This window comes from Centruroides sculpturatus, unplaced genomic scaffold (assembly GCF_000671375.1).
Source record: "Centruroides sculpturatus isolate CEXI.00-Female unplaced genomic scaffold, Cexi_2.0 scaffold45, whole genome shotgun sequence".
Classification (NCBI taxonomy): domain Eukaryota; kingdom Metazoa; phylum Arthropoda; class Arachnida; order Scorpiones; family Buthidae; genus Centruroides; species Centruroides sculpturatus.
In genome coordinates, this window is record NW_019384310.1 from 439,634 (window position 1) to 465,613 (window position 25,980).

A 25,980-nucleotide genomic window follows, 5' to 3' on the forward strand; every position below is an offset into this window, starting at 1 on the left:
TTTGGAATGATAAAAGAACAACTATTCAGTCAGTTTGTTTAAAATAAAATTTATTTTTACAATCACAACTTCCAGAATTTTTTTCACCATCCAGCCCTCATTTACCCTAACTATTCAATATTTAAAACACTGGATTTTATTATAAATAGCAAAATGATACCAGTAGTATTCAGTTAGTTGTTTAACATTAAATACATTCTTTAACAATAAATGAACTTTTAGTAAGTTACTAAAGATAGTTGTTTGTAGAAACTTGTGTGAAGCTATTGTCATCTTATGCTCTCCAAAATAATTCCACTATTGTTGTTTTTCCTATATTTAAAATTCTTAGTTAATTATTATCTGTTTTAGGCCTCTGCTATTTTCTCTTATCTTCATAATGTCTTAGGTTATGTGTATAGTGGGGTAATGAGTTGAGTCAAGTGACAAGTCTAGCAGAGTGTTGATAATTATGTAAATCATCCTTTCTGTGGGAAAGGTGTTGTAAATTAGGTTACAGGGGATTAAGACCACTCTTGGTAACTAGCTTAAAGGGTCAGTAAATGGGTTGGTCAGACCAGATGGGGATGGTATGAGTTATTCATGTTTTGTCCTGTGCTAGTCTTTGTAAAACAAATAAAGTAATACCTTGTTAAGATATTTAAAAGGTGAAAAAAACATTCTGACTTGGGGTTAGAGTTTAATACCTTATTTTTTTCTGTGGCTGTAAGTTTATCATATTTATGGTGCTTTTGAGTGCATTGTCAAGGTGACCCCTTGTGTCCCAATCAGAACATCAATAACTTATTGTATTGGTAAAAGGATGTCAATGTGAGGTTGTAATGGCATGGAGCCATAGTGATTTATCTAAATTGGTTGTATTCATATGGAATATAAGAGAAAATAAAGACCATGAACATATCAAAGGGTGCAGGGTACAGGGGAAGTAAGTTTGAGTTAAAAATACCGACAATTTTGATTTAACAAGACTGTATTATATGGAAAACCCTTAATCTGCATTTGGAACCCATAGATGGCATCAAGTTAATGAAGTTTGACTTAGCAAGGCTTTACTGTATTTTGTAATATACTCAGTTTGATATTAAACATACTTTTATTTTTATACTGGTGTATTACAATGTAAATACATTGTACCAAGTTGAGATGTGGGTGGTTCAATCCTTGAGCAATCTCATAGGAAAACATCACTCAACCTCATAGCAACAAGTTGAGTGATGTTTTCTAGACAGTCTGTTGTTGCTCAAAATGCTTTGCTCTTTACAATGAATACAAAAAAGTTTAATTAGTGAAATTTTTATTCATATGCCTTTGTGGGATCAAATGGACATTATAGCTGTTTCATTTTATATAACTGGGATGAAGTAACATAGGAAAATGAATGTGCCAAGTAAGTTTGTACTTCTTTCTATATAATAATTATACTAACTTGTATTACTTTTCCTCTGAATTTACCTTGAATGTTACTTTATTATTGTAATTTTTTTATTACGTAATACTGTCGTAACCCAGCCTCACCACTAGCAATAGAACATGCAAACTGATGTGCTTACTCTCGCTAGTTGCTAGCTTTCTAAGGTGGTAACAGACGAGAGCTCTGCGCCATGTAACATGCAACAAGCAAAATGTTTGCTCATTTGAACAGACTGTGAACACATGTTGCATGCCCCAAATTTTCTGTCAGTCTTTGCCATGAACACACAGAGTTTTGTCGGCACAGCACTCTATTTCCGATGCTCATGCACACCTTGGTACTGATATATGTGATACAAAATAATCTTTACAAATCTTAAACATAAGACATAAGTTTATGACACATAATTGACAAAAACTTAATCTTTCCAAAACTCTGGACTTTTTTAAAATGCTGCAGGGCAAATTGTTAAAAATCGGGACTGCCCACCAAAAGCGGGATATCTGGTCACCTTAGTGTATAGTCTATATCAGTAGTTTTTAACTTGTCTTTCATAACTTTCTAGAGCATTGCTTTCAACTGAACTTTTTCAATCGGGACATTCCAATTTTCAACGCGAGTGTTGAGTGTTGAAGTCAACAATTTGACGTCATAAACGACGTTCCAACTCGAGTACGAAGTGCTTAGTTCCCATAATTCCATTCTCAGCAAGATGGATTCCATTCAAATGTCTTACCAATTACACACAATTCATTGGAAAGTAGCAGTCAACATATCTGTTGAATGCTGAGTGTGTTGAGTCAGCGCTGACAACAGTGCTACCTCAACGTTGAAAAAAGGAACGAATTTTAACGAATGTTGAGATCAGTGCTGAGTCAGCGTTGAAAATTGGAATGTCCCGTATGTAAATTAGGTGCCGTAAGTCTAATACAGTACTGTAATTTTATACATTTCTTGTGAAAGAAACATTTCTTATTCAACGGCGATAAAAATTATTTATATTAATGATGTCTCCAAAGTTCAATGAATTTTTCGCAGAAAAATAACTCATCAGAAATCGCGGCCGCCGTTTGCTGAGCTGTTCTGTGACAAAAACAAGCTTAAGCAATGGCGACGTCAAACGGTGCACACTCGGTAAGTAATCCTACAATTTTTTGTTTATAGCATAGTTTATATGGATTATTTCCAAAAAAAAATATACGTATTTTGGAAATGTTGAGTCGGATTAGTCTAGAATCGATTAATTTTATGGAAGAAAACCTTTCAAACAGCCGTAGTCCGTAAATTGCACACGTGCCGGGTTGTGATTGGCTCATATATTTGAGGATTCCTATAACGCGAAATTCTTATAAAGCGGAATGTATCTACTGCGTTATAGGGGGTCAACTGTATTTGAACATTAGAAAACTAATAGAATACTGTATTTCATAATTATTTTTCACCAGATGGTCTTTTCAAGTTTTGAAACAACTTGTGAGATTTCTTTTTGTTCTTTATGTAAAGGATTTTCTCACTGAAGTGAAAAATATGGACTTTAATGACTTTCATGAATGGTTAGAGTCGAGGTATTGTTTTGAACTTCATTTTGGAATCAGCATTGATCTTTTGCTCATAACAAGTATATTTTGGCTGATCCCATTTTTTTTAAAACACTTTCCACTCTGTGGACATTAAAAGGATCTTTTATTTTCCATATCTATTGTATGTTTGACTAGGCCCATAATAGGAATGATTGGGTGAAGGATGGATTACCTGAGAAAACTTTGTGAGGTTCCCAATCCAAACTCAAACGTGAACTCCGGAGAGCTTTGATAGATGGAGTGTACTGCTGCAACGATGAGATTGTCTGGTTGCTAATTGATCGCATTGTGGAGCTAGAGTAGGTTCTTGTAATGGACAAAATTCAGTGTGCTGCATAGTACTGTAAGAGTCTTGTGTGCATTGAGAATGAATACATGTATATGATTATGTATTTTTAAAATTGCAGAACAATTAATGAAAATGGGAACAAATTATGTAAATTAGTTTTGAAAGATATTATCAGCTACATTTGCCACTTGAGGTAAATCTAGAGTAAGATTTAACTCATAAGTTCAGTCAACACGTTTGCTGTCAGTTGATGTAATTTTGTAACATTTGACTTTCATATGTTGCAGAAATACATCAACTGGCAGCAAACCTGTTAAAGTGGATATTCACCCAAGTATTAATTCTAGATGATTTAACATTTAAATCTGAATTGTAACGAGAATTACAGGTTAATGTATATGTATTTGAATTTTTCATAAAAAGACATGGATACGTTCAATTTTTATGACTTCAAGCTCTTACAAGTTGAAAGCAAGCAACAATGTAATCATTTACAATAAACATAAATAATTTACATCATTACTAATGATGGGGCAATTAACTCTAGAATACAAACCATCATTATTTTTATGACATTTTTATTTAAGTGCCAGTGAAACAGTTTTAAAATATAAAAAAAATTATATTTTAATTGAAAAAATATTATACAGTGGAACCTTGGTTAAGGAATGTAATCCGTTCCATGAGTCCATTCGTTAACCGAAGCAATTTTTCCCATAGAAATTAATGCAAATACAATTAATCCGTTTTAGCCAACAGTATTTTTGTAATTTTATTTGTAAAATGGGTTTTCTGTGATGAAAATATAAGAAAACGTAGTATCTATCATTACAGTAACAAATATGTAAACTTTATTTAATAAAGTAGCACTGTACATACCTTTATTTCTACAGAGCTTAATGCTTGGAAGAGGAATCCCCCCTTCATAAAAATATCGGGTAGCACTGCATTGGGAGTTTCTTAGAGTCGATGTCTCTTTTGATAAGGAACAAGAAAGTAGTCTAAAGTTCATTGTCTTACTCTCTTAATCAAAATTTTTCTAAAAATTTGGAATTTATCACATTTTTGCTCTTAAAGGCACTGGGATTTTCAGCATTGTAGACTAAAAGTGGCTTGATTTTGAGGTCACCACTTGCATTAGCGCAAAATAAAAGAGTGAGTCTGTCCTTCATAGGCTTGTGCCCGGGAAGTGATTTCTCTTCTTGGGTTATGTACGATCATCTAGGCATTCTTTTTCCAAAAGACCGGTCTCGTCGCAATTAAACACTTGATTCCAGACGTATCGTTCACTTTTTACAAACTGCGAATTCATCTACAGATGCTTTTGCTGTTTTTTCATCTGAACTTGAAGCCTCTCCGTGTCTTATGACACTGTGAATGCCAGTTTGTCGACGAAACCTATCAAACCACCCTCGGCTCTCTTTAAAGTCCTGCCTGTCTGCACTTGTACTGGGTGTCTGGGTCAACAAGTCATTGTATAAATTTTTAGCCTTTTCACAAATTATAGCTTCACTAACACTGTCTCCAGCAAGTTGCTTTTCATTGATCCATATTAGCAACAGTTTTCAACTTCATCTAAAACTTTAGATCTTTGTTTTGATATCACATTCGCTCCTTTAGCCACATCGGCAGCCTTAAATGCTTTTTCGTTTTTAATAATTGTAGAGATAGTCAATTTTGCCACATTATATTCTTTAGCGATGTCAGAAACACGAATGCCATTCTCGTATTTTGCAATAATTTCTTTCTTTAATGCTACACTAAAACGTTTTCTATTTCCACTGTCACTTTTCTCTTTCTTCGGTGCCATATTGATTAAATGTACAGTATAAATAACAAAACTAAAAAACCAAGTTTAGCACACTCGAAAAAACAATGCTTACCTTTCTTTTGGAATAGTGTTGCAATATTAACTTTATATGAAATAAGATTACAAATTTATTTTGTAGTACACAATAAAAACATGCATATTCACATATAAATGGAGAATTTTTGCATTTCTTTCAAAACACTGATTCTGGATTCTCAATCATTTTCCATTCTTAAGCTTGATGTTTATCAATGAGTGCATATGTTTATCAATGGTGAATATGAAACATAAACTCTTGATTTAAGACATTGTTAGTGAGCATGGCCAGAAGAAATTACAATTTACTGGATATATTTGGCTTTGTCTAACAATTCCTATTCAGTTTGATATTCAATCTATTATTTAATCAAACCTTTTGTTTTATTTAATTATTCAATGTAATAGTCTGTATAATTGTGGCATATAGTTTCAAAAATGGCCAACTCCCACTTTATCTGGAACAAAACTGATTTTAAAACTAACATCCAATTTTCATCCTCCTTTTTATCCCTTCTTTCTGTTTTATGGCTAGTTTCGAAATTTACACAAATCATCATTGAAAAGAGCAGAAAAATAAATAAGATCAAGTGCTTATCTGACTTTTTTTTTTTAAAGGTAAACTTATCTTTTAAAAAACAATCAGCTTGCTGGCAAAATGGTATAATTTCAAAAATGGCTAAATCTAGCCAGTTTTGAAATTATATATGCCTCAATTGTTTAATTTGTAATTGGTTTTTATCTTTATAGACCTTTGCTTTACAACATAATTGGCTATTGGAACACCATTGAGTCATCATAAATCGAACTTTGATATTTGATAAATCTCTTGGGCTAATTTTTCCTTGTGTAATGTATCTGAGACTGACCGATCATGAAAAATTCTCATAATTCAAACCCAAGCTTGAACCTGTCCTCAGAATTGCAACCTTGGCTGTTTGTCTAAAAATTACTAGAACTTTATATACAGTGTAATCTCTATATAATACACACACTATTCAACAGCAATCTCCTTACTACAGAAAATTTAATTTCCACTAACTAGAAATATAGAAATATGTTTAGAAAATTAAAAATTTGTGTGTTAAAAATAATCTATTTAACAATATCTTTCTTATCCAGGAGCAGAAAACATTTTTCACATTTTCTGCCTATTTTTCTCAATGTGATACAATATATAAATGTAGATGCCTTTAAAGTTGTACTTATTTAGGAAAGATGCAATACATGATAGAAGGGCAGACTCAGTGGTGCCCAATCAATTAGTCAAATGTGATTTGATTATTTGATCATTTTAGCCCAGAAGGAATAGAAACCTTCTTGTTGCTGAAAGTTCCTGGAAGTTGAATAAAACAGTTATCTTCCTTGAAATTCAGGATGAGGGTATAGAAGAAAGGGGAAACTCATCAAAGAGAGTTTTGATCTTTCAAATCTTTGGACTTTTGTCTTTTGAGACCTCGTGGAGATACTTTTAGTTGAAAAAGACCCAGACTTTTAAATTAGGTTAAAGAACCATCGAACAGACTCTGTACTTTAAATTGACAAATTTCATAATGTTTTGTAATTACAAATCGGTGTAATATGCAGTATTTTGAAAGATTTTGGATTACGACTACCGTATAATTTACGGCACAACGTCAAAGAAATGTTCTAAACTATTCTTCAGTTCGAGCTTTTCATCAAGCCTAATGCTTGACGAAAAGCTTGAATTGAAGAATAGTTTAGACTCTGGAGTTAACAAAAAACAATGATTTTAATATAAAATTTCCAGTTTTATTTATTAACAGATATTATATTTAATTACATTTATTGATTTATTTATTAAATCACATATTTCTTTTTAATTATATTTATATATTTATATCTACAATTTACTTGCAGGGAAATATTTAGAATATTTGAATTAATAACAGTTTTCTATTTAAAAAAAATTATAGTATATCTAAGATTGTTTTGTTGGAAACACAATTAAAATATATAAGAAAATTGGAAAAATTAAGATTCAGACTCAAATGTTTGTCTTTCAGTTCTTTATATTAAAAAAGAATTCACATAAACATTCAAAATTTTAATTCTTTTTTTAAATGTAAACTGTGCGAGAAAGAATTAAATTTAAAATTCTAGAATAGAGACAATTGCTACAATGAACTAAGATGTTTGAAAACAAGTGAAAGAAATAGGTATTGGGAAAACACAAGTGCGAGTCAGAATATGAAATGCTTGTCTGCAAGGAGTTATAGTCAATAACAAAAACATCAAATTTTCAAGAGATTCTTTTTACTAAAAACATCTGCCAAGCATTTTTATTCTTTGCTTATGGTTTTGATATAAAAAGTCAAATGTTTGTTTTTGAGGAGTTCTAAATAATAAATGGGAACATTAGACTAAACATATAAAACTCTGGAAGACAAACATTTGAGCATGAAAGAATTTAATTTAATTTTTGTCATCTTTGATTAAAGCAATTTTTTACAATTAAAGCAGGCAAGTTTTGCTAAATGATTGTCTATTTAAAAGATATTGAAAAATGTCATGTTTTCACTTAACATCCATCCAATTAAAGTGGAATATAAAAAAAGGTATTTAAAACTTTTTAAAATAGATCATTTTTAAATTGACTGTTATTTGTGACAGTGAGTATTAAGGTATTGCACATTCTTGTTATATCACAGAAAGAACTTCTGAGATCCTATAAAAATTTGTGTATAATTATATAGATCTATTTTAACTAACTTAATTAATATAAATCATTTGTGTAAAAATGATTTATATTAATTAAACTAGATGACAAATTGGAATTGTATCGATTTTAATACGTGATAAATTTAGGTTGTCATCTAAAGTGCTTATAATGTATAAAAGTTGTTTGAGATTTTGTTACTTAATCTTAAAAAATATATATCCGAGATTCCAGATAATGAGTACAATACTTTTTTGTCACTCATTTCCATTGATCGAACATAGATATCTTTCGTGTTTTGTAAATTCAGCAGCACGGCCAACATCCTGTAAAGCAACATCATTATAAATTGAGCAGTAATTGCCGATTAATATAAAAAATAATTTATTAATTTTCTTATATTCACAAAAATATATATATAATATATTAATACATTCCATATACATTATATATTCTTTACTATAATTTTGTAAGTTACAATTTAAGGCACATTATTCCTATATTTTCTACACTTTGAGTGCATGTCACTATTGATAATCTTTTATAAAATTTGTTCTAATTATAATAGTGTTAAATGCAATAGAGTAAAGCACTTTCTTTTTTGTTTTTTACACCACGTGGGTATTAAGAGAACTGTTTTTGTGCTCGTCTCGTATTTGGCCAGACCCGTGACAAATATGTCGAGCCCACTGTTGGTCACCCATCAAATCTATGTCAAATACCAACAAAAAATTTCTGAGGATTTGAACTTGGTTCTTTAAAGTGACAGGCTGACGTGTTTTCTGTCTTGTCTGTCCACCTATCTTACTTTTGAAGTAATGTCTCTCGAAAAGTTGTAATTTTGAAGAATCTTTCAATAAATTAAATATTTTTGAAGCAATTTAACTAATTTATTAGAACAAATTTTAAATTAAAAAAATATAACAAATCTTATATCACAATAGAATCTACTTTAAATGAACAACTTCATCAATAAAATGAATTAACTCTTCCAAATTTATTGACAAAGTTATTAAACTACTAATGCTATATCCAAGCATCGAGAGGGTCTTTATTTTGTCCGTCACGGTCTGTCGGAACGACCCGTTCTTATCCAAACAGGTCTATAAACGAGACGGCAACAAAAATAATTTATCATTGAGAATGCAAGATCTCAAATGACAAATTCCAGTTTAAAACTGCCAAGATTGTGTGACCATAACAAAATTTAATATTAAAGTATATAAATAAATAAATAAATTGGTTTTTACAATTATTACATAATTCAGGTGCTTACTATAGAAAATATTATTACTATTTCTTTACATTTGTTCTCATGTATATTTCTCCATTATTTTATAAATATTTAAAAGTGAAAGACTATTCATTAAGTGCACTTTTATATAAACAATTATTGTTCCCTTTGATGCTAAATGCTTTAATCCATCTACCATAAACAGTATTAGGGAAGTTCAATCTGTAAGAAGTAAACATAAGAACAATGCTTTATTTATATTTTGCTTTGTACACACACATATATATATATATTAAAAGCAAAGTATACTATAGAAAATTGTAATAAATACAGTAGACTCTTGATTATCCAGCATTCAGTTTGAATTGGGGCCGCGGAGTCGGAAAAAACGCGTCGACTCCGACTCTTGCATTTTAAATTTACTTTCCTTTCATTTAAATAAAAAAACTAAATTTATTATATATTTAAATTTTTAAAAATCTTTTTGTATTTTGTTATAATTCATTTATTTTAAATACAAAATGCATCAATTTAATTTATTAAACATGTAGTATTCTTTGTAGTATTTGTTTAGTAGTTTATTATCCATGCTCTGAATGAGCCAGAGTACATATTTTTCTTTTCTGAACAAGGAGGTGAAGTAGCTAGCTAGATTGCACATTTTTTAGTTGGACTAACTATTCTGGAAGGGTAAGATTGAAGTGCAAATGCTGTCGAATATATGTAGATGTTTGCTCCCTTTCTCCTCTTATTAAGTATTTGTTAAAAATTAATATTAATGTAAGTTTTATAGTTAGTATTTGGGTAAATGCCCAGGCTCCTTTCAGAGTTCAGAGTAGGGTACCCCCCTATGAGTGCCTCTGCCATCATAAAATGACTTGGTATTTAATGTTGCCAGAGTCGGAGTCAAGTGGTTTTTTTACCGAATCTGCAGCCCTGGTTTGAATATTGCCGATAAAATTTTCATTTAAAAATGCTTGTGCACAGATTTGTGCGAGCTTATAATGTTCTTTAAGTTAAAAATTTTGAAGAGATACATTTTACATTGACAATAAGTTAGTTAAATTTCTCATTTAACTTACCATTATCTGACAGTACTTACTTCTGGGGTTCTGGATAATTGAGAATAAACTGTAAGCTTCACAAATAATAGATTAATAATGTTAAATTGGTAAGATATTCTAATATAAAATAAGTAATTTTTATAAAACTGATTTTCTTTTTCTAAGTAATGCTAAATTTCTAATGAAACATATTGATGTTTCCTCCTCAATATGTTGTCACATTAAAATCCAACATTACTTAATAGTTGCTTTAGAAACTATGGGTTTTAATGTATCCAAAATTGTAAAGTTGCTTGGAACATTCCCCACTGTGCAAAAGTATACAGTTCTAGAACAACATTCAAATTGGAATGGATCACACATTGCATGCTTAGCAGAAAATCAGAAAATATTATGTTATTTGTTAATTGTGCAATCTACAGTAGAACCTCGATTATCCGTCCCCGATCAACCGACCCCTCGGTTAACCGACCGTCCTAGTCGGCAAATTTCAAATGTCCGCTAGTGATGTGGCGCTACAATATTTGGCTATGTCTTGGCTACTTTAATATTATTTTTACGTGTTTTAGCTGGCAACACTCATTCGACCATGAAAGGGAGCCAGTATTTAAACGAAGCTTAATTTTCTAATTTTTAACGATACAATAGCGACGATTATTATTTTAAAAAATTTTTGTTAGGCTTAACATCGATGAAAATTCAACGCAAAATAGGTTAATAACATGGGATATAATAATATACTACACTAATAATGGATTTTTTCATACTTTTCGGTTATCCGACCAACCCCAGTCCCCAATTAGGGCGGATAATCGGGGTTCTACTGTATTTTTGTTTCTTTTGAACACTTTAGTCTTGGAGAAAGATAAACTAAAAACCTTTGCTTTTGGAAAATTATATCTGTCTGTGAGAATAAGGCTGCCTTCCTCTATTCAAAGTAAGAACTTTTCAAGATTGATACCTTTAAAAGAACGTCCTATAGGTAATGTACCTCTCTGAAATGTTACAAGTAATCCTCTACCAAGTAAACTGTACATTTAATAGAAAATTCTACAGACACAAAACAAGTTTACCTATGGGCTCTCACCTTGCTACTATAGTTGCCAAGATTGTTATTAAAAAAACTTGAAAAGAAAATCTTACATCAAACGTTTTGGAGTGTCTCACACTTGAGAACAGCACATTGTCTGAACTGATGATTTGCACATATTGCATTTGACTTGCAGTATGTCAATCACCATAAACCATTATGCAAAACAGTCCAATGTAGTGGCTGGTATGTTATCATAGCAACTAAGAGGAAGAAGCACCTCATGATTATCATGTAAAAATTCTCTCTTTGCAATTGTACAGAAGAGTGATGAATCAACATACTATTGCAGAGTGAAGATAAAGACAAATAGAATCTGAAATAAATTATTTTTTAAGAAGAGCAGAATGCCATGCAGGATAGCCAAGAATGCATATGGTACAAAGATGACACAAGTTGTCATCCTTATATCACTAAGGATAGCAACTTTAGTGATTTTTAACAACAAGGAAGGCCACATAGATAAGAATCAATCAAAGGTTACAATTGAGGGCAAGTACTGATGGTCACTCATGGATTTTTACAGCAAGACCTATATTGCCAAATGTCACATATACTAAAGGATTCTTTAGAATCCTTTAGTATATGTGACATTCAAAGAACATCAAAATCAGTTGGATTCTTGCACTTGAGAGATTCAAAATGAGACATTTGGAGGTCCTCTTCATGACCTATACAGGGCTACTCCAACGAATAATGGCAATATGCATGTAACTGTTGGCACAAGTGACAGGTTTATCAATGAGAATGTGCTCAACTACATGCTGCCTATGATCATCATCATTGGGCCACTAGTTTTTATGAGAAAATTATGGAACAATTCTTCTTGATCATCAAAATTGTGCATATTTCCCAACACATTAACAGACTGATTGAATGCACAATGCAGATGGATCAAGAATATACTACAAAAATATGTCAATGAGAGATTGACGAATAAGACACACAAAAACAGCAGAGCAAGAACTGGCCAAAGAATATTTTTTCTCTGCAATCGATGAACCAGATCGACTATTCCATATTGAAATGTTACACAAATGTAGAGATGAAATATAGGATTGAGACAAATAGGCCAGAGAACTTTGGTATTACAGAAATAGTTAAAACTAAGTTTTGGTATCTAAAGACAATGGGGGGGGGTTTATATTCCATGTTAGAACATCAAACTATATGTAAATGCATAGGAGACTAGCATCCAATGTATTTGTGATTTTCAAAAATGCAATGTAAGCCTCCTGTTACCATTGGATAACAAAACTTTGGTATTAGCAATAGGATTAAATATTAGATTCCCAGAGCTATATTTTTGGTTATTATTTCTCATCATCTTGAGACAACTGTCTGTACCAGTGGTTTGTGAGAAAATTTGGACATTGATCAACTCAAGGCTACGTGAAGTATTACAAAAGGAATGCAAAATGCTTGGTTGTTTTTTTTCACTTATTTTATTCAAATCTAAAACCAAACAACTATTATCAATAAATAATGTGAGTGCAATTGTCATCCTTTGTGGAAAAGAGCCAAGAATCCATAAACTTACTTCAAACAAGCAGCAACAAACTTTCACACTAATTTGCTATAATTAAACAAGTGAATTTCATATTAATAAAGTAAAATGAAACTTTTACGATTGTTATTCTGTAGATGTTTGTTCCACTATTGCTATTCTATAGATGTTTGTTCCCTCATGGACAGCTATCATAAACTTTTTAAAAAATTTATGATAGCTGTCCATGAGGTCAGAATCAGAAAGGCTGGTGACTGGTGTAGGTTTGTACTGCTTGTGAAGTATCTCTAGATTTTGAGAGACAGTATTAATGTCCAGATTCATTAGTACAAAATGTGCAAATTTTGTCCACTGTCACTGATTTGGTAGAAAATATACCTAAGAAATTGAAAAGGAAGGTTAACAACTCATTTTTGCTGTACAAACTATGTACATTTTTAGTTTATATGAAAAAAAGAGCATCATTGTAATTTAATTACTTTTGAGTAGGAAGTTTGCTGTTACTTTTAAAACAAAAAATCTTGTGATTTATACACGAATCAACTGATGAGTTAGTATTGTGGCTAGGGATCCACCTTCTTGTTTTCTCAGTTTGCTTTGAATTGTTCTATGTGTATATGTTATGTTAGGATCAATGATTGAAAAAAAGACCAGAACATGTGATTTTACAGAAATGGCCACAAAAAGAAATTTCGTATCATGAATATTTAAAAAAAAAAGATCAGTGTTCTAGAATTATGAACGTAACATGAAGGAACTTTTATCACATATACATACAATAATCTACCATCTTGATCACATTGGCAAACAGCGGCGTTGGCTTGATGAGAAATGACTCAGCAATTGTTATCAACATTAACTTGTCTGGGCACTAAAAAGCCCACTTGAGCAGCTTTATACTCACAACAAGTTTATAATTGCCAACATTTTTACTGACATACATGACATGCCCCAAAATTTGCTCTCTCTTTGGATGGCTGTAATTACAAAAAATGTAAATGTTTATGTTAATGCAACTTTATATATACAACTGAATTTCAAAATAATGGAATAGTCCTGTTTCATCTTTATTTCTTTCAAAAATAGCTCATTATTGTGTATAATTTTTACAATTAAAATTTACTTTCTTACCTGCTGTTTCAAAATGACGGAATATTAGTGACAAAAACAACAAAAAACCTCCATCAAAATAATATTACAAAATGTCTTCCACACATGACTTGTCTAATGATATTAAGCACAAATAATTGGAATGAAAAACACAAGAAAAATTCAAAATGAAATAACCAGAACATTTCACATTAGTCAAGAAACTGTTTCTAAAATAATAAGAGGCTATGAAGTTAATAATTTGATAAGTAAAAGATGAAATTGTGGACAGAAACAAGTCACAAGTCAACTCAACAAGATGATAAAGTGTTATGGAAGGTGACCATTAGGAATCAATTTAAAAGTATAAAATGATTACAGAATCAAGTCATCTAGATCTACAGCATGGTGAAGATTGACAGAAGTGCGATTTCAATCTTGTGCACTAAAAATTTAAATAAATCACAATGGAGAGAAAGAACACAGGACAGGAAAAGTATTGTTTTCAGATGAATCAAAATTTTGTGTTACATATGGTGATGAGGGACCTTATATTTGGCATAGAAAAGGAGAAATCAGTGATCTAAGCTATTTAAAACATTCTGTTAAACACCAACAAAGTATAATGGTATGGGGATGCTTCACTGTAGCAGGCACTGACATCCTTTGTTTTTTAAGCACAACTGTCAATTATGACATATACAAAGAAATTCTGGAATCTTTTCTTATATCAACAGTGAAAGATCTTTTTGGTGGTGATGATGATTTCTTATTTCATCAAGAATTTGTCCCAGCTCATACTTTAAAAACTGTGAAGGAATGGTTTCAGCAGCAAATGTAGTGTTCCGACTTGGCCGGACAATTTCCCCAACCCAACTGAAAACGTGTGGAACATTACAAAACAAACGGTGCAAATACTTTGACCATCAACTAAAAATGACTAGCAAGGTCTGTTTGGAGCAACATTACTCCTGATCAGTGCGAGGAACTAATTGAATCAATACAGTAATTAAGGCTAAAGCAGGCTCAACACAATATTAATTAAAATTGAATCAATATATTAATATATACAAATTGTATATAAGATGAAATAAAAAATAATCTGTTAATTTGAAACAGCAAATAAGAAAGTAAGCTGATTTTTGGAAGAAACATGATGGAATGTGATACTTCATTTATTGCATTGTTTCATATTCGTAAATTATTATTTTTAACATAAATGATGTGATATCAATTGAAAAAGGAATACTTCATTGTTTTGAAATGTAGTTGTGTGCTAGGCACTCTACTTGACACAACTAACTGGCTCAATTCCAGTTACTCATGTCATCTTGATCTGTGCTACAATTTATTATTATTAATGTGCTTTACATTATTTTAGTTAGATGCCTCACTTAATTAACTGCCTGTATACTGTGGCATTCTTCAAGCACTGAAAGATCAAACTCCAACATCTTATAATGAATAAGATAGTAATATTATGATTAGTATACTAATATATACATTTAACTTTAATAATTTAAGATTCAGATTAAGAAGTGTTGCTTTGTTTAATGTATTTTCTACAATTTATGTGGTAAAGTATGTGGGTTGTTCAAAAAGTTCCCAAACTTTTTGAATAGGCGCCTCCAGTTGGTTATTTTTTGATCTGCTTGGAGGCATTGTGTCCACAGAAACCTTCCGAGTAACATGTTTCAACCCGTTTGTTGATATCTTATTTTGGTGATTAGTTATGGCCGTTTATGTGAAGTGGTGTTCGTGGGGTTTGGCGAAAAATTGGATCCGCTGAAATGAGCTCTTTGAAGGAGCAGCATTGTTCTGTGAAATTCTGTGTTAAACTCGGAAATCCTTCACAGAAACTTTTCAGTTGATTACCAAGGCTTATGGTGAGGTTGGGTAAAACATCCCCCCACCCCAAAAAACCTTGATAAGTTTGCTCAAATGTTAAGGTGATGTTGACTGTTTTTTTTTTATGCAAAGGGGTTGTGCATCACAAATAGCTACTTTATAGGCCAGACAGTCAACACAGAGTACTACTACCTGGGATTATGAAATGCCTAGGAAACAGAATCAGGTGAAAACCGCCTGAACTTTGGAGGAGCGGCAAGTGGTTTTTTCACCACGACAATGCACTGGCTCATTTGTCCCACAGAACTTGTGAGTTTTTGGCCAAAAACAAGACTGCTGTGCTTCCCCACCTACCCTACTCATCTGACATGTTTTCCAAACTAAAAAACATGCTCAAAGAAAAAAGCTTTGCCACCATTCCAGATAGAAAAAAAAATAGATGGCCGGAGGAGCTTATGAGCATTCCGAAAAAAGCATTTCAGGATGGTTTCAAAAAGTGGAAACATCATTGGGAGGAGACCACTTACAATTTATTTGTCAAGGTCTCCTTCAAAGTAAAGTCATTTTTTTTGTAATAAATAAAGTTCAGGAACATTTTGAACAACCCTCATACTTTTCCTTGCTGGAAAGTTCATACTATATATTCACAGATTTATCAATAAATCTGTCAACAAATAAAACTTCCCAAAATAATATAATATAATTATTTTTTTAATATAAGTAAAATCCCAATTCCTCAAGATGTATTTTTCTAATAACAAATTTCCAATGTTTCCATTCTCCCCACAATAATAATATTTAGATTTGATATTAATTATCCAAATAAGTTTTTTCGATTGAACAAAACTAAATTTATTAGATTTTTGTGAAATTAATATAAATCACTAACCTTTATTTGAGTCTTCACGACTGCTCAACTGCACACTTCCTTCTCCGTATATAGATATAGATCTGTTACTAGTAAATGATTCTAAACTATATTTTTCTTCAAAAAATCGTCCTATGTACTGAAATAGAATAATTTAATTAACACAGAAGTATTGTCATTTTGTAAAACACTCTAAATGGAATAAGAACAGTTCTTATTTCATTGATTTATTCTAAATATCTGACAATGCTAGTACAGTGCTTGATCGGTTAACGAACATAATCCGTTCCAAGATTTTGTTCACTATCCGAATTGTTCGTTAACCGATTATCGATTTACCGTAGGTTTTAATGGGAATTTAATTAATTCGTTCTGGAGACCTTAAAAAATAAAAAATATATACCTTCTTACTACGTTTATTTATATGTAATAAGTTAATAAAACTACATACATACACAGTGTTGCGTTTTTATTAGTCATGTTTTTTCCGTTTGAAAGGGATAAAGAATCTGTCTAATGTCGATTGCTTTTCTCTCTTCTTCATGATTTTTCGTAAGTAATTAATAGCATTGTAATTGTAGAGGTCCCCAAGCCTCAACATGGTTTAGATGCCATTCTAAGACCGTTGTTCCGACATCCTCCCACTTCTATAAAGGATCTTTAATAACAGATATCGACATTAATCCTCTTTTTCAGAAGAAAACATATCTTGCCGAGTTTCTTGGTGTTCTTCATTGAAAAGTTCTAGGCGTTCTGTCGTCAGATCCGTTTCAGGTTCCATTACGAACTCTTCGATGTTCTTTATTTCTCAGAAGTGATTTTTGTTACTGCTTTAGCTGCTGGAGTCTTTTTGATTATACAGCATTTTTCTTAAATAAGATTGAACTGAGGTTTACTGTAGACCTGTTTATTCCATATTGCCCAGCAACATTAGGTATCTTCTGTCCACTCTCTACCTTTGCTATTATACTCTCATCTTTCGAAAAGAAAAATAGACGCAAAACTTAACGAGTGCCTACCCGACAGTCTCGTGAATACACAAAAGAATTGTTTTGTCAGAAAAATAAAAGGCTGGAATTACAAGGGAGGATTTCAAAGTTCGGAGGAATACTATCCGATCGGCTTGAGCGTCGATGTCGACGTCTCCCACACTCCGAAAAGTTTCGAATTGTTGCCCGAAGACAAGGGAAGACCAATCGGTATTCATTATTTTACGTCGCTTCTTCTTGTATTTGTTCTGTGGGGTGTTCGTTATCCGATCATGTGTTTGTTGTCCGAACATAAAAATCTTTCGCGAAAGTGTTCGTTATCCGATCTGTTCGTTAACCGATCACCCACTGTACTATTAAAAACTTTAAAGCAGTGGTTCCCAAAGTGGGCATTACTGTCCAAGGGTGGCGAGTAAATCTAGGTGGCAAAATGAAGCAATTGGGTGGCAAGGGGTGCTGGAGAAGAATGTACAGTAGGACACAAAGTGTGAGGTTTGTATAAAAGTTTTTCTATGAATATTTCCAAGCCTTTCTCACACAAAGGAAGATGGGTTGGGTGCATTGGTTATAAGTTTATGTAACCAAGGGTTCCATAAACTTATAACCAAGGGTGTAGTGGCTTGAAAACATTTGGAAGTCACTGCTTTAGAGAATCAAAAACTATATTTTCCTGTTTTTGCAGTTTGTAATACTTTGAAACAATTTTAAAGTATGCATCAGTGAAAATTCTGGCATATCATTTACTAAATTTTTTGAGTAATTTAAAAAAATAAAGTAAATCTCTTCACTAAAAGATTTTACAGCAATCTGATTCTAATACTTGAAAACAGTAATGCAATATAATCAAAAATTTAGTTATATTAAATCAGATTGGCTTGAGTGTAAACTTGATTTCAAGATAACTTTTGTTTAATAGAAATTAATAACAAAATAATCCAAAACGAACAACTTACCGGAATCTGCGTAAGTCTTTGACATCCCAAAGATACAAAGAAACATAATGTCTGAAATAAAATAGTTTAGTATTATATTCATTTTATATCTAACATAAATTATTATTTTTATTGTAATTATAACATATACTAATTTTCTCTTTAACTTGTTAACAAATAATTTTTACCATATTTTTGCAGATTGTCTGGCATGTTGGTTTATCCAGGAGAGACCATGAAATCAGATATTTCTGTATGTTAAAAACCAGCATGCCGGTTTAAGTTAGGTTATACATCTCTCTCTACAGGGTATGCAAAAAAACAAATGAGATTTATTCTAAAACTCTGAAACTGTCAGCATTACATCAAAACCTATGATTATACATTTAATTTCAGCATTTTGTCTTCTTTCTAACAATGTAAAATACTCATGGAATGCCAAAAGTGTTTATTTTTGTATTTTTGGATCCAATTACAATAAAAAAAAAAAACACAAAATTTCAGAAATTCACTGTAAATTATCTCAATTCACATCAATTAATATTTGAGAGAAAGTTTTTAAGGTTGGGGTAAATGGTCAGTGCAGCCCACACTGACTAACTACTACAACTAATGTCAATAATCCTCTAATTATTTTATTGCACTGTAAAGGAAAACTTTCTTCCTGATTTATTGTACTGGGAAGAATGTTTTCTCTAACATTTATATAAAAACTAGTTTTGTTAGATCTAATTAATTTTATTTTTTAGTCACAGTGTAACTGGCATGCCAGTCAATCCACAAAAATAAGGTAGATTGTTGAATTAATCTTACTGATAGTACTGGAATGCATCAAATTTGATTTTTTTTTTATAAACTTTGATTTGATACATTTTAAATGATTATTAGCTGCCTTCCACTTTAAATATCATTATGTATCATCAGGGAAAATATTTGTGTATAGATGCTCAGACATATCTATTAGTAATAAAAAATGACAAGTGGCATTACCTGCCAGTAAGAGAGTGTCTCTATGAGACAATGTAAAGAAATTGTTATATGTAGTTCTTCAATGCTGCATTATGCAAATAATCTTTCTTTGTTAACAAAATTGTACACGTAACCTTTGTTGTAAATCTTATTGCATTATTTACTACTCTTCAATCTTCTATGCTATTGGCCTAATATTTAATTATTCAACATGTTGATATAGTCACAAATACATTCTTGTAATAGTATATAAAATTATAATTTTATAAAAAATAACATTGATAAATGATTTAAAACTTACCAAATATAACACAAACAACACATAAAATATTATAAATATTGATATTCCAAGATATATGGCCCAAAAGTTTGGTAACTTTGCAATAAATTCACTAGCTGCATAAAAGTTGACTCCAATGATAATTGCAGATATTAAACTTGCTACAAGTTTATTTATTCTAAAATATAAATAATAATTATTATAAATTTAATTTGAAAATTTTAAAATATCTTTTAACACTTACCTTCCATTAGCAAAATCATTCATGATATATGCAGATGACGTAAAAGTGATTGTCGGAAGAAGTGCAAATGGTAACTGGAGACTCATGAGGGCATTCAACCAGTCGTTCATGTTTGACAATTGATTTATTTCACTATAGGTTGCAACAAAAAGAGTTGGTAAAATGGCTATTGTTCTTGTCAACAGGACTCTTTTCCATCTTGCCCAATGTAAGTTTAAGAAGCCCTAAAAAAAAGTTCAACAATAATTATAAAAAAGCAGGAGAAAAAAATACACAATACTTTTGTTTGTTTTAAATTTTTTGTTACTTGTGAGGAATTGTTTATTAGAAATATACATTACTTAATGTAACAAATATATGTTTATAGAAAATGATATAATAGTAATAAACTTATTTCATTTGCTGACAGCATGTGTGTATGTATGTATAACATGATGATAATCAAAATGATGAACATCATCATATTGAAATAAAGTTAATTTACCTGTAAATAATTTGCAGAGTTGTAATTACTGTATTTATGTGTGTGTAGGCAGCACGCGTGTATAAGCTGCACCTCGTTTCTGAAACAATATACTTGGAAAAAATAAAAAAAAACTCAACATTCTGCAAAGAGACAAGATGCAGGTATAAAGAAATATGGCAACACGCAAATTCCGAAGGATGAAGTGATGGTTAATGCTTATTGTTGAGTGCCTGCTCAGTATGTGTTAAACATGGTTGAGTGAGATTGAATTACATGGTAAAGTTTAAATTGCAAGTGGTGCATTATGTACAAAAAAAAATGGAAATTGAGAAGCAGGAAGAAAGTTTGGTCTAGACAAAAAAAATGTTCAACAATGGATTCAAACAAAGGATGCTCAAGAAAACATTACAAAATAGGAAATCATTTTGCAGAAAGACGACAAAATATCCCAACTAGGAAGCATTTGTTGAGGTTTATCTGTGAAATTTGGGCAAATGGATTTTCTGTCTGTTGAAATAATTCAGTTTGAAGTCCAAAGAATTCCTAAACTATGAAAATTCCTGAAAGTGAATTTAAGGAAATTACAGTTGGGCAAGACATTCATGGCACAATAACTCGTGATTTGGTGTCTAATTTCAACAGTGCAGCAGATTCCTGACACCTGACACCTGCCAAATTTTAAATTGCTTTAAAATTATTCATTATTTGAAGTATAGGCTGCACCCTAATTTTGATTAAAAAATTTTGGATAAAATAGTATCCTATACATGTGTAAATATGGTAGTATTATGAAATTGTTTAAAAACTACTAATCATTATTATTCTAAAGATAGTTTTTCTATTTAGAATCTGTGAAAACATTTGATAACAATGGATATGTAGGCTTGACCGAGTTTTGGTTGTCAGCAGAAAAATAAGTATGTGGATGTAACAATCATAATCACTAGGCAAACGTCAGGATTATACTTTCATTTTGAATTGTTCAATACTTAGATCAGTGCTGTCCAACTTATCATAGCCCGCGGGCCATATTTTCTTCACCAAACATTTTGGGGGCCAAGAAAATTGGTGATGGCTAATTGGTCGGCTGGGAATCACACCGCATGACATTTGCATAGTGCTATGGTTCAGTAAGCACTAATTGGTCAGTGAGTCTGATGTTGATGCTATAAAAAGGCGACAGTTCAACACACCAGATATACGTCACTCTCGTCTACCGTGTTTCCCCGAAAATAAGACATTCGCAGAAAATAAGACCTAGCACAAATTTTGCTGAATTGCAAAATATAAGACCTCCCCCTGAAAGTAATACCTAGCGAAGTTTTTTTTACTCGTAACAGTCATCGACAGATGGTTGAAAGTGGCCGTTGGCTTTTTGAAAGTACAGCCACTGATTGGTCAGCAGACAATTATGCCACACAGCACGATTTGCATAAGACTATGGCTTGGGAATCACAGATTTGCATAACGTTACGGCTGGTGATGGCTAATTGGTCGGCCGGGAATCACGCCACATGACATTTGCATAGTGCTACGGTTCAGTAAGCACTAATTGGTCAGCGAGTCCGATGTTGACGCTATAAAAAGGCGACAGTTCGACACACCGGATATACGTCACTCTCGTCTAAGTTCGACTTGGGAATTTTTTGTTTAATAATAAATGTGAATTCTTCTTCCTGAAAAAATAAGACATTCCCTGAAAATAAGACCTAGCGCATTTTTCAGAGCAAAAATTAATATAAGACACTGTCTTATTTTCGGGGAAACATGGTAGTAAAATAATTTTAATATTAATAATAATAATTTAGTAACATAAATTTATTCATAGTAAAATGTACTCGTGGGCCGTAAAAATTATTTGGCGGGCCGCCAGTTGGACAGCGCTGACTTAGATGTTAACTTACAGCAGAACATCAATTATCTGAAATAATTGGGATGGGACAATTTCAGATAACCAATCACATTCAACAGGAAAGAATAAAAAGAAAAATACCTTAAATAAACTATAAATATTAATTTTAATACTAGTACAGTAATACAGTAGAGCCTCGAAAACTCGGCACTCGATAACCCGGCACTCCGGATAACTCGGCCACACCCTGGCAGGGCAAAAAAATCCTTAGTTAATTAATTTTCATTATAGATAGCTTTATGCCTCATAAAGGATTTTTCTGAGGTCTGTCTTATCAAGTAAATTACTGTACACAGTGTATTCATTAATTTTCATTTTCATGTAGTAAAGGCTCTATGCCTTCATAAAGGACGTACTTTTCCTTTGTTTAAGAGTATTTGGGCAGTTTACTCTCTGTTGTATTCTCAAGCAAACAATACATACAAGTACAGTACAATATTTTCTGAGGAAACACTCATACTTATCCTTTTTTAACCCCATTCCCGATAACTCGGCATTTTCACAAACTCGGCCACCCTTCGGTCCACATTAGGCCGAGTTTTCGAGGCTCTACTGTAATAAAAAGGTTACAGCAAAGAAATTTAATACATTAGAAGACAGTGTCTCACTAATCACGTTGTTCTCTTTGTACCGTAATAAATAATACCTAATACTATTGCTAATAATAAGATAGCTCAATAGTGGACTAAAGAATATACAGTAGCTGACAATTGTTATTGTGTGTGAGCCTGAGGGTTTTGAGGGCGCAAATTTTTGAGTTTAACACTTTTTAACTTTAGAGGATGAAAAACAAATTATCGCAAGTTATAATGGAAATAGGATGAATGTCGAATCTTACCCAGTGACAAGATAGGAAGGAAGAAAATCAAGTCAACGTGCGTCTGCTAATTAGTCATCATAATGAGTGAACGACCAGTTGGCTTAGTGCCAGTTCAGGGTGATCGTCCCCTCAGTGCGACCATCAGGAAAGTCTGAGTACAAGTGTCTCCTGTCCCAATCCTGTCCGAGGAGAAGCCGGTAGAAGACATAAGCCTGTGACAGCCAGCCAGCTTCCATAGTCCAGAATGATCGTTGCATACCGTCATCTGACATCATATTAAGGTATATCGAAGTGCAGTAACCTTCTCTCACTCTAGAGCCTTTGTAAACTCTCTCACACGGCATAGTGAATAGTAGATCGCCATTATAGACAGATTTATATGTTATCCGCATCTAATCAGTAACTTCCTCATGTATACTCCTGTAAATTAACTTTAGTTATAGAATAAACCTTTATTTTGTTATTTGTTAAACCTGTCTTCTGTCTCTCCGAGGAAACCTGTCGACTTACCGACACACTCCCCACTCGTTTTGCCCTCCTAGCCATCTGAACGACTCAGAGATCGGGCTTCACCAGCCCGTGCAAATTAAGTGGTCAGTAGGAGATTAACCCCTGACCCACTGCTTATCTCACAATGTGTAAAAACTATAATTTCTGGAATAAGTAGTCTCCCTAGTCAATTTTTTTTGTCAATGTTTAGATAATCGACACACTACCGTATTACATGTTTTATTAATTAATATGTAACATAATACTTTTTATTTTAGATAAGTACAGTATGATTATTAATAAAATTTAATGGATAAAATCCTTAATATTAATAAAGAAGTTTATCTGTATCAATATTTACAGCTAAATAACTAATACATATTTATATTAGTGATATATGTGGTAATTTGTAATTACTTACTTCCATTACAAACTGTCCAGCATATGTTCCTGTCATAGTTGAACTTTGTCCTGCAGCAAGAATACCTATAGCCCATATATACATTGGAATTTGTCCAAATTGACATTCCAGAAATACACCCTGTTTTTAACATATAATACACAAATTATGAAAAGGAAAAAATGCAAGAGAATTACATTTTATAAAATATGCACATAAATTCATTGTGTGAATAGCATGAAATTTCTCACAATGACTTTGGTAACAACACAGATTAAACAGTATTTGCACACAATATTAAATAACTATTAAACACACAACACTTTTATCTGTTATGAGATACAAGTCTAAATATGTTAGTATGCCTAATTATAATGTTTCACATTGAAATTAGGCTAATGTTTTCTTACAAATAATAGCCTATTTTGACAGATATCTCTGATAATATCCAAAGAACATAAGTGAGATGATCAAAAAAATAACTTTAAAAGCTGACAGTTTAAAAACTAACACACTATCGAATATAACTCTAATGTAGGTAGTTAATGATCCAGATTAGCAATACTGAACAATTAGAATGATACAAGAGCATGGGATATTTGTAATCTAGCATTTACAAACGATGACAAGATTAGAAAAGTGATCTTGCAAGAAGTCCAAGCAGTTTTTCGATTTTTTGGGCTAAAAAGGTTCTACCTGCTGAAATCCATTGTCAACTCGTCAAAACATATAGGAATGATATCATGTCCTATTTGCAAATGGACAAGAAAATGTATGATGAAAGCCATGGAGGACATTCAGGCCAGTCAATAACAGAAATCAATGCCACTAGAATAGACAAATAAAAATCAGAACTGAACAGGTTGGTATGTTTTCCTACTTTTGAAGCAATATATAGATCACTGTTTGGCTACTGAAGAAGTAAAAGCTGTTGTCATTGGGTGGCCACGGCAACAGGAACAGGAATTTTTTAAAATAAAATGAACAAACTCATTACACATTGCAATAAATATCTGAACAGGCTAAGTAGTTTTGCTGAGAAATAGCATATTGCTTACAGATTAAATCCTATATGTTTTCATTTCCAAAATAAAAGTATTTGTCTTTTTTATTGGCTTTGTAAAATTACTTTTTGATCATCCACAAAATACCCAATGCACTTTACCTCTTTCAGCTAATCAAAATGAAAATTTGTCTTTTTTATTGGCTTTGTAAAATTACTTTTTGATCATCCACAAAATACCCAATGCACTTTACCTCTTTCAGCTAATCAAAATGAAAATACAATTGCCAATTTAGAAATTTTACATACTTGTATTTAACATTCTTGTTCTAAAATCTAAAATTACTATCATAATATCATCAGTCAAATTAATGACACAAGAAGTATATCAAAAATGACATAAATTGCAACAATGGCAATTTATTAACTATGATTGATTTTTGTAAAGTAACATAAATAGGTAGAGTGGATGTCATGCTGACAATTGTATATGCACAAGGAGAAAAACTCATATAAAAAGGTGTTAGAGAATATTTTATTTCTGTGGAAGTGCTTTCAACAAAGCTATGAATGCTGTCTTCAGGCAAAAAAATGAATCAAATATTTTTTGAACAGATTTTAATTACAAACAGGAACAGCGTTAACCAAAAGAATATAAAAAAACTTTTAGAACAAAAAGTTTTTAAAAGACTTATTTTTGAAAATTGCATAACATCTACACGCATGTGCTTAAACACATGGAGACGATGGAGAAACGCAGTTAATTGTAATTATTTAAAAGCTTATACAAGCTGATTCAAATTCCGGGCAATTCAAGGGTGGGGGAGTTGCATGGGGGCAATAACGCAGTGAAAAGGGACTCCCAAATGTGCACCAGACCCTTTTCTCCACAGTGCCTAAGCAACACAGTACAGTCCCAAAGCAGGGTGTGGTGATGCTGTAACACCGTCTTGGACAACTCAGTGTCACA

At 31.9% G+C, this 25,980-nt stretch overlaps 1 protein-coding gene across 4 annotated transcripts in view; it reads right to left on the minus strand.

Annotated features, from left to right (window-relative positions):
- Positions 1-8,063: 8,063 nt before the first annotated feature.
- Positions 8,064-25,980, minus strand: part of LOC111621304 (protein Malvolio-like) — a 61,243-nt gene continuing 43,326 nt past the window's right edge. For 3 of the 4 annotated variants that reach the window (XM_023363391.1, XM_023363398.1, XM_023363407.1), the window contains 6 exons: positions 24,029-24,148; positions 19,921-20,144; positions 19,698-19,854; positions 18,449-18,499; positions 16,528-16,645; positions 8,064-8,132 (listed from right to left, as the gene is read on the minus strand). In XM_023363391.1, the coding sequence (XP_023219159.1) occupies positions 8,113-8,132; positions 16,528-16,645; positions 18,449-18,499; positions 19,698-19,854; positions 19,921-20,144; positions 24,029-24,148 (690 nt within the window). In that variant the 3' untranslated portion in view covers positions 8,064-8,112. Of the gene's footprint in view, positions 8,133-8,589; positions 9,263-16,527; positions 16,646-18,448; positions 18,500-19,697; positions 19,855-19,920; positions 20,145-24,028; positions 24,149-25,980 lie in introns of those variants that run through there. The other variant, XM_023363415.1, reaches the window with a different exon arrangement.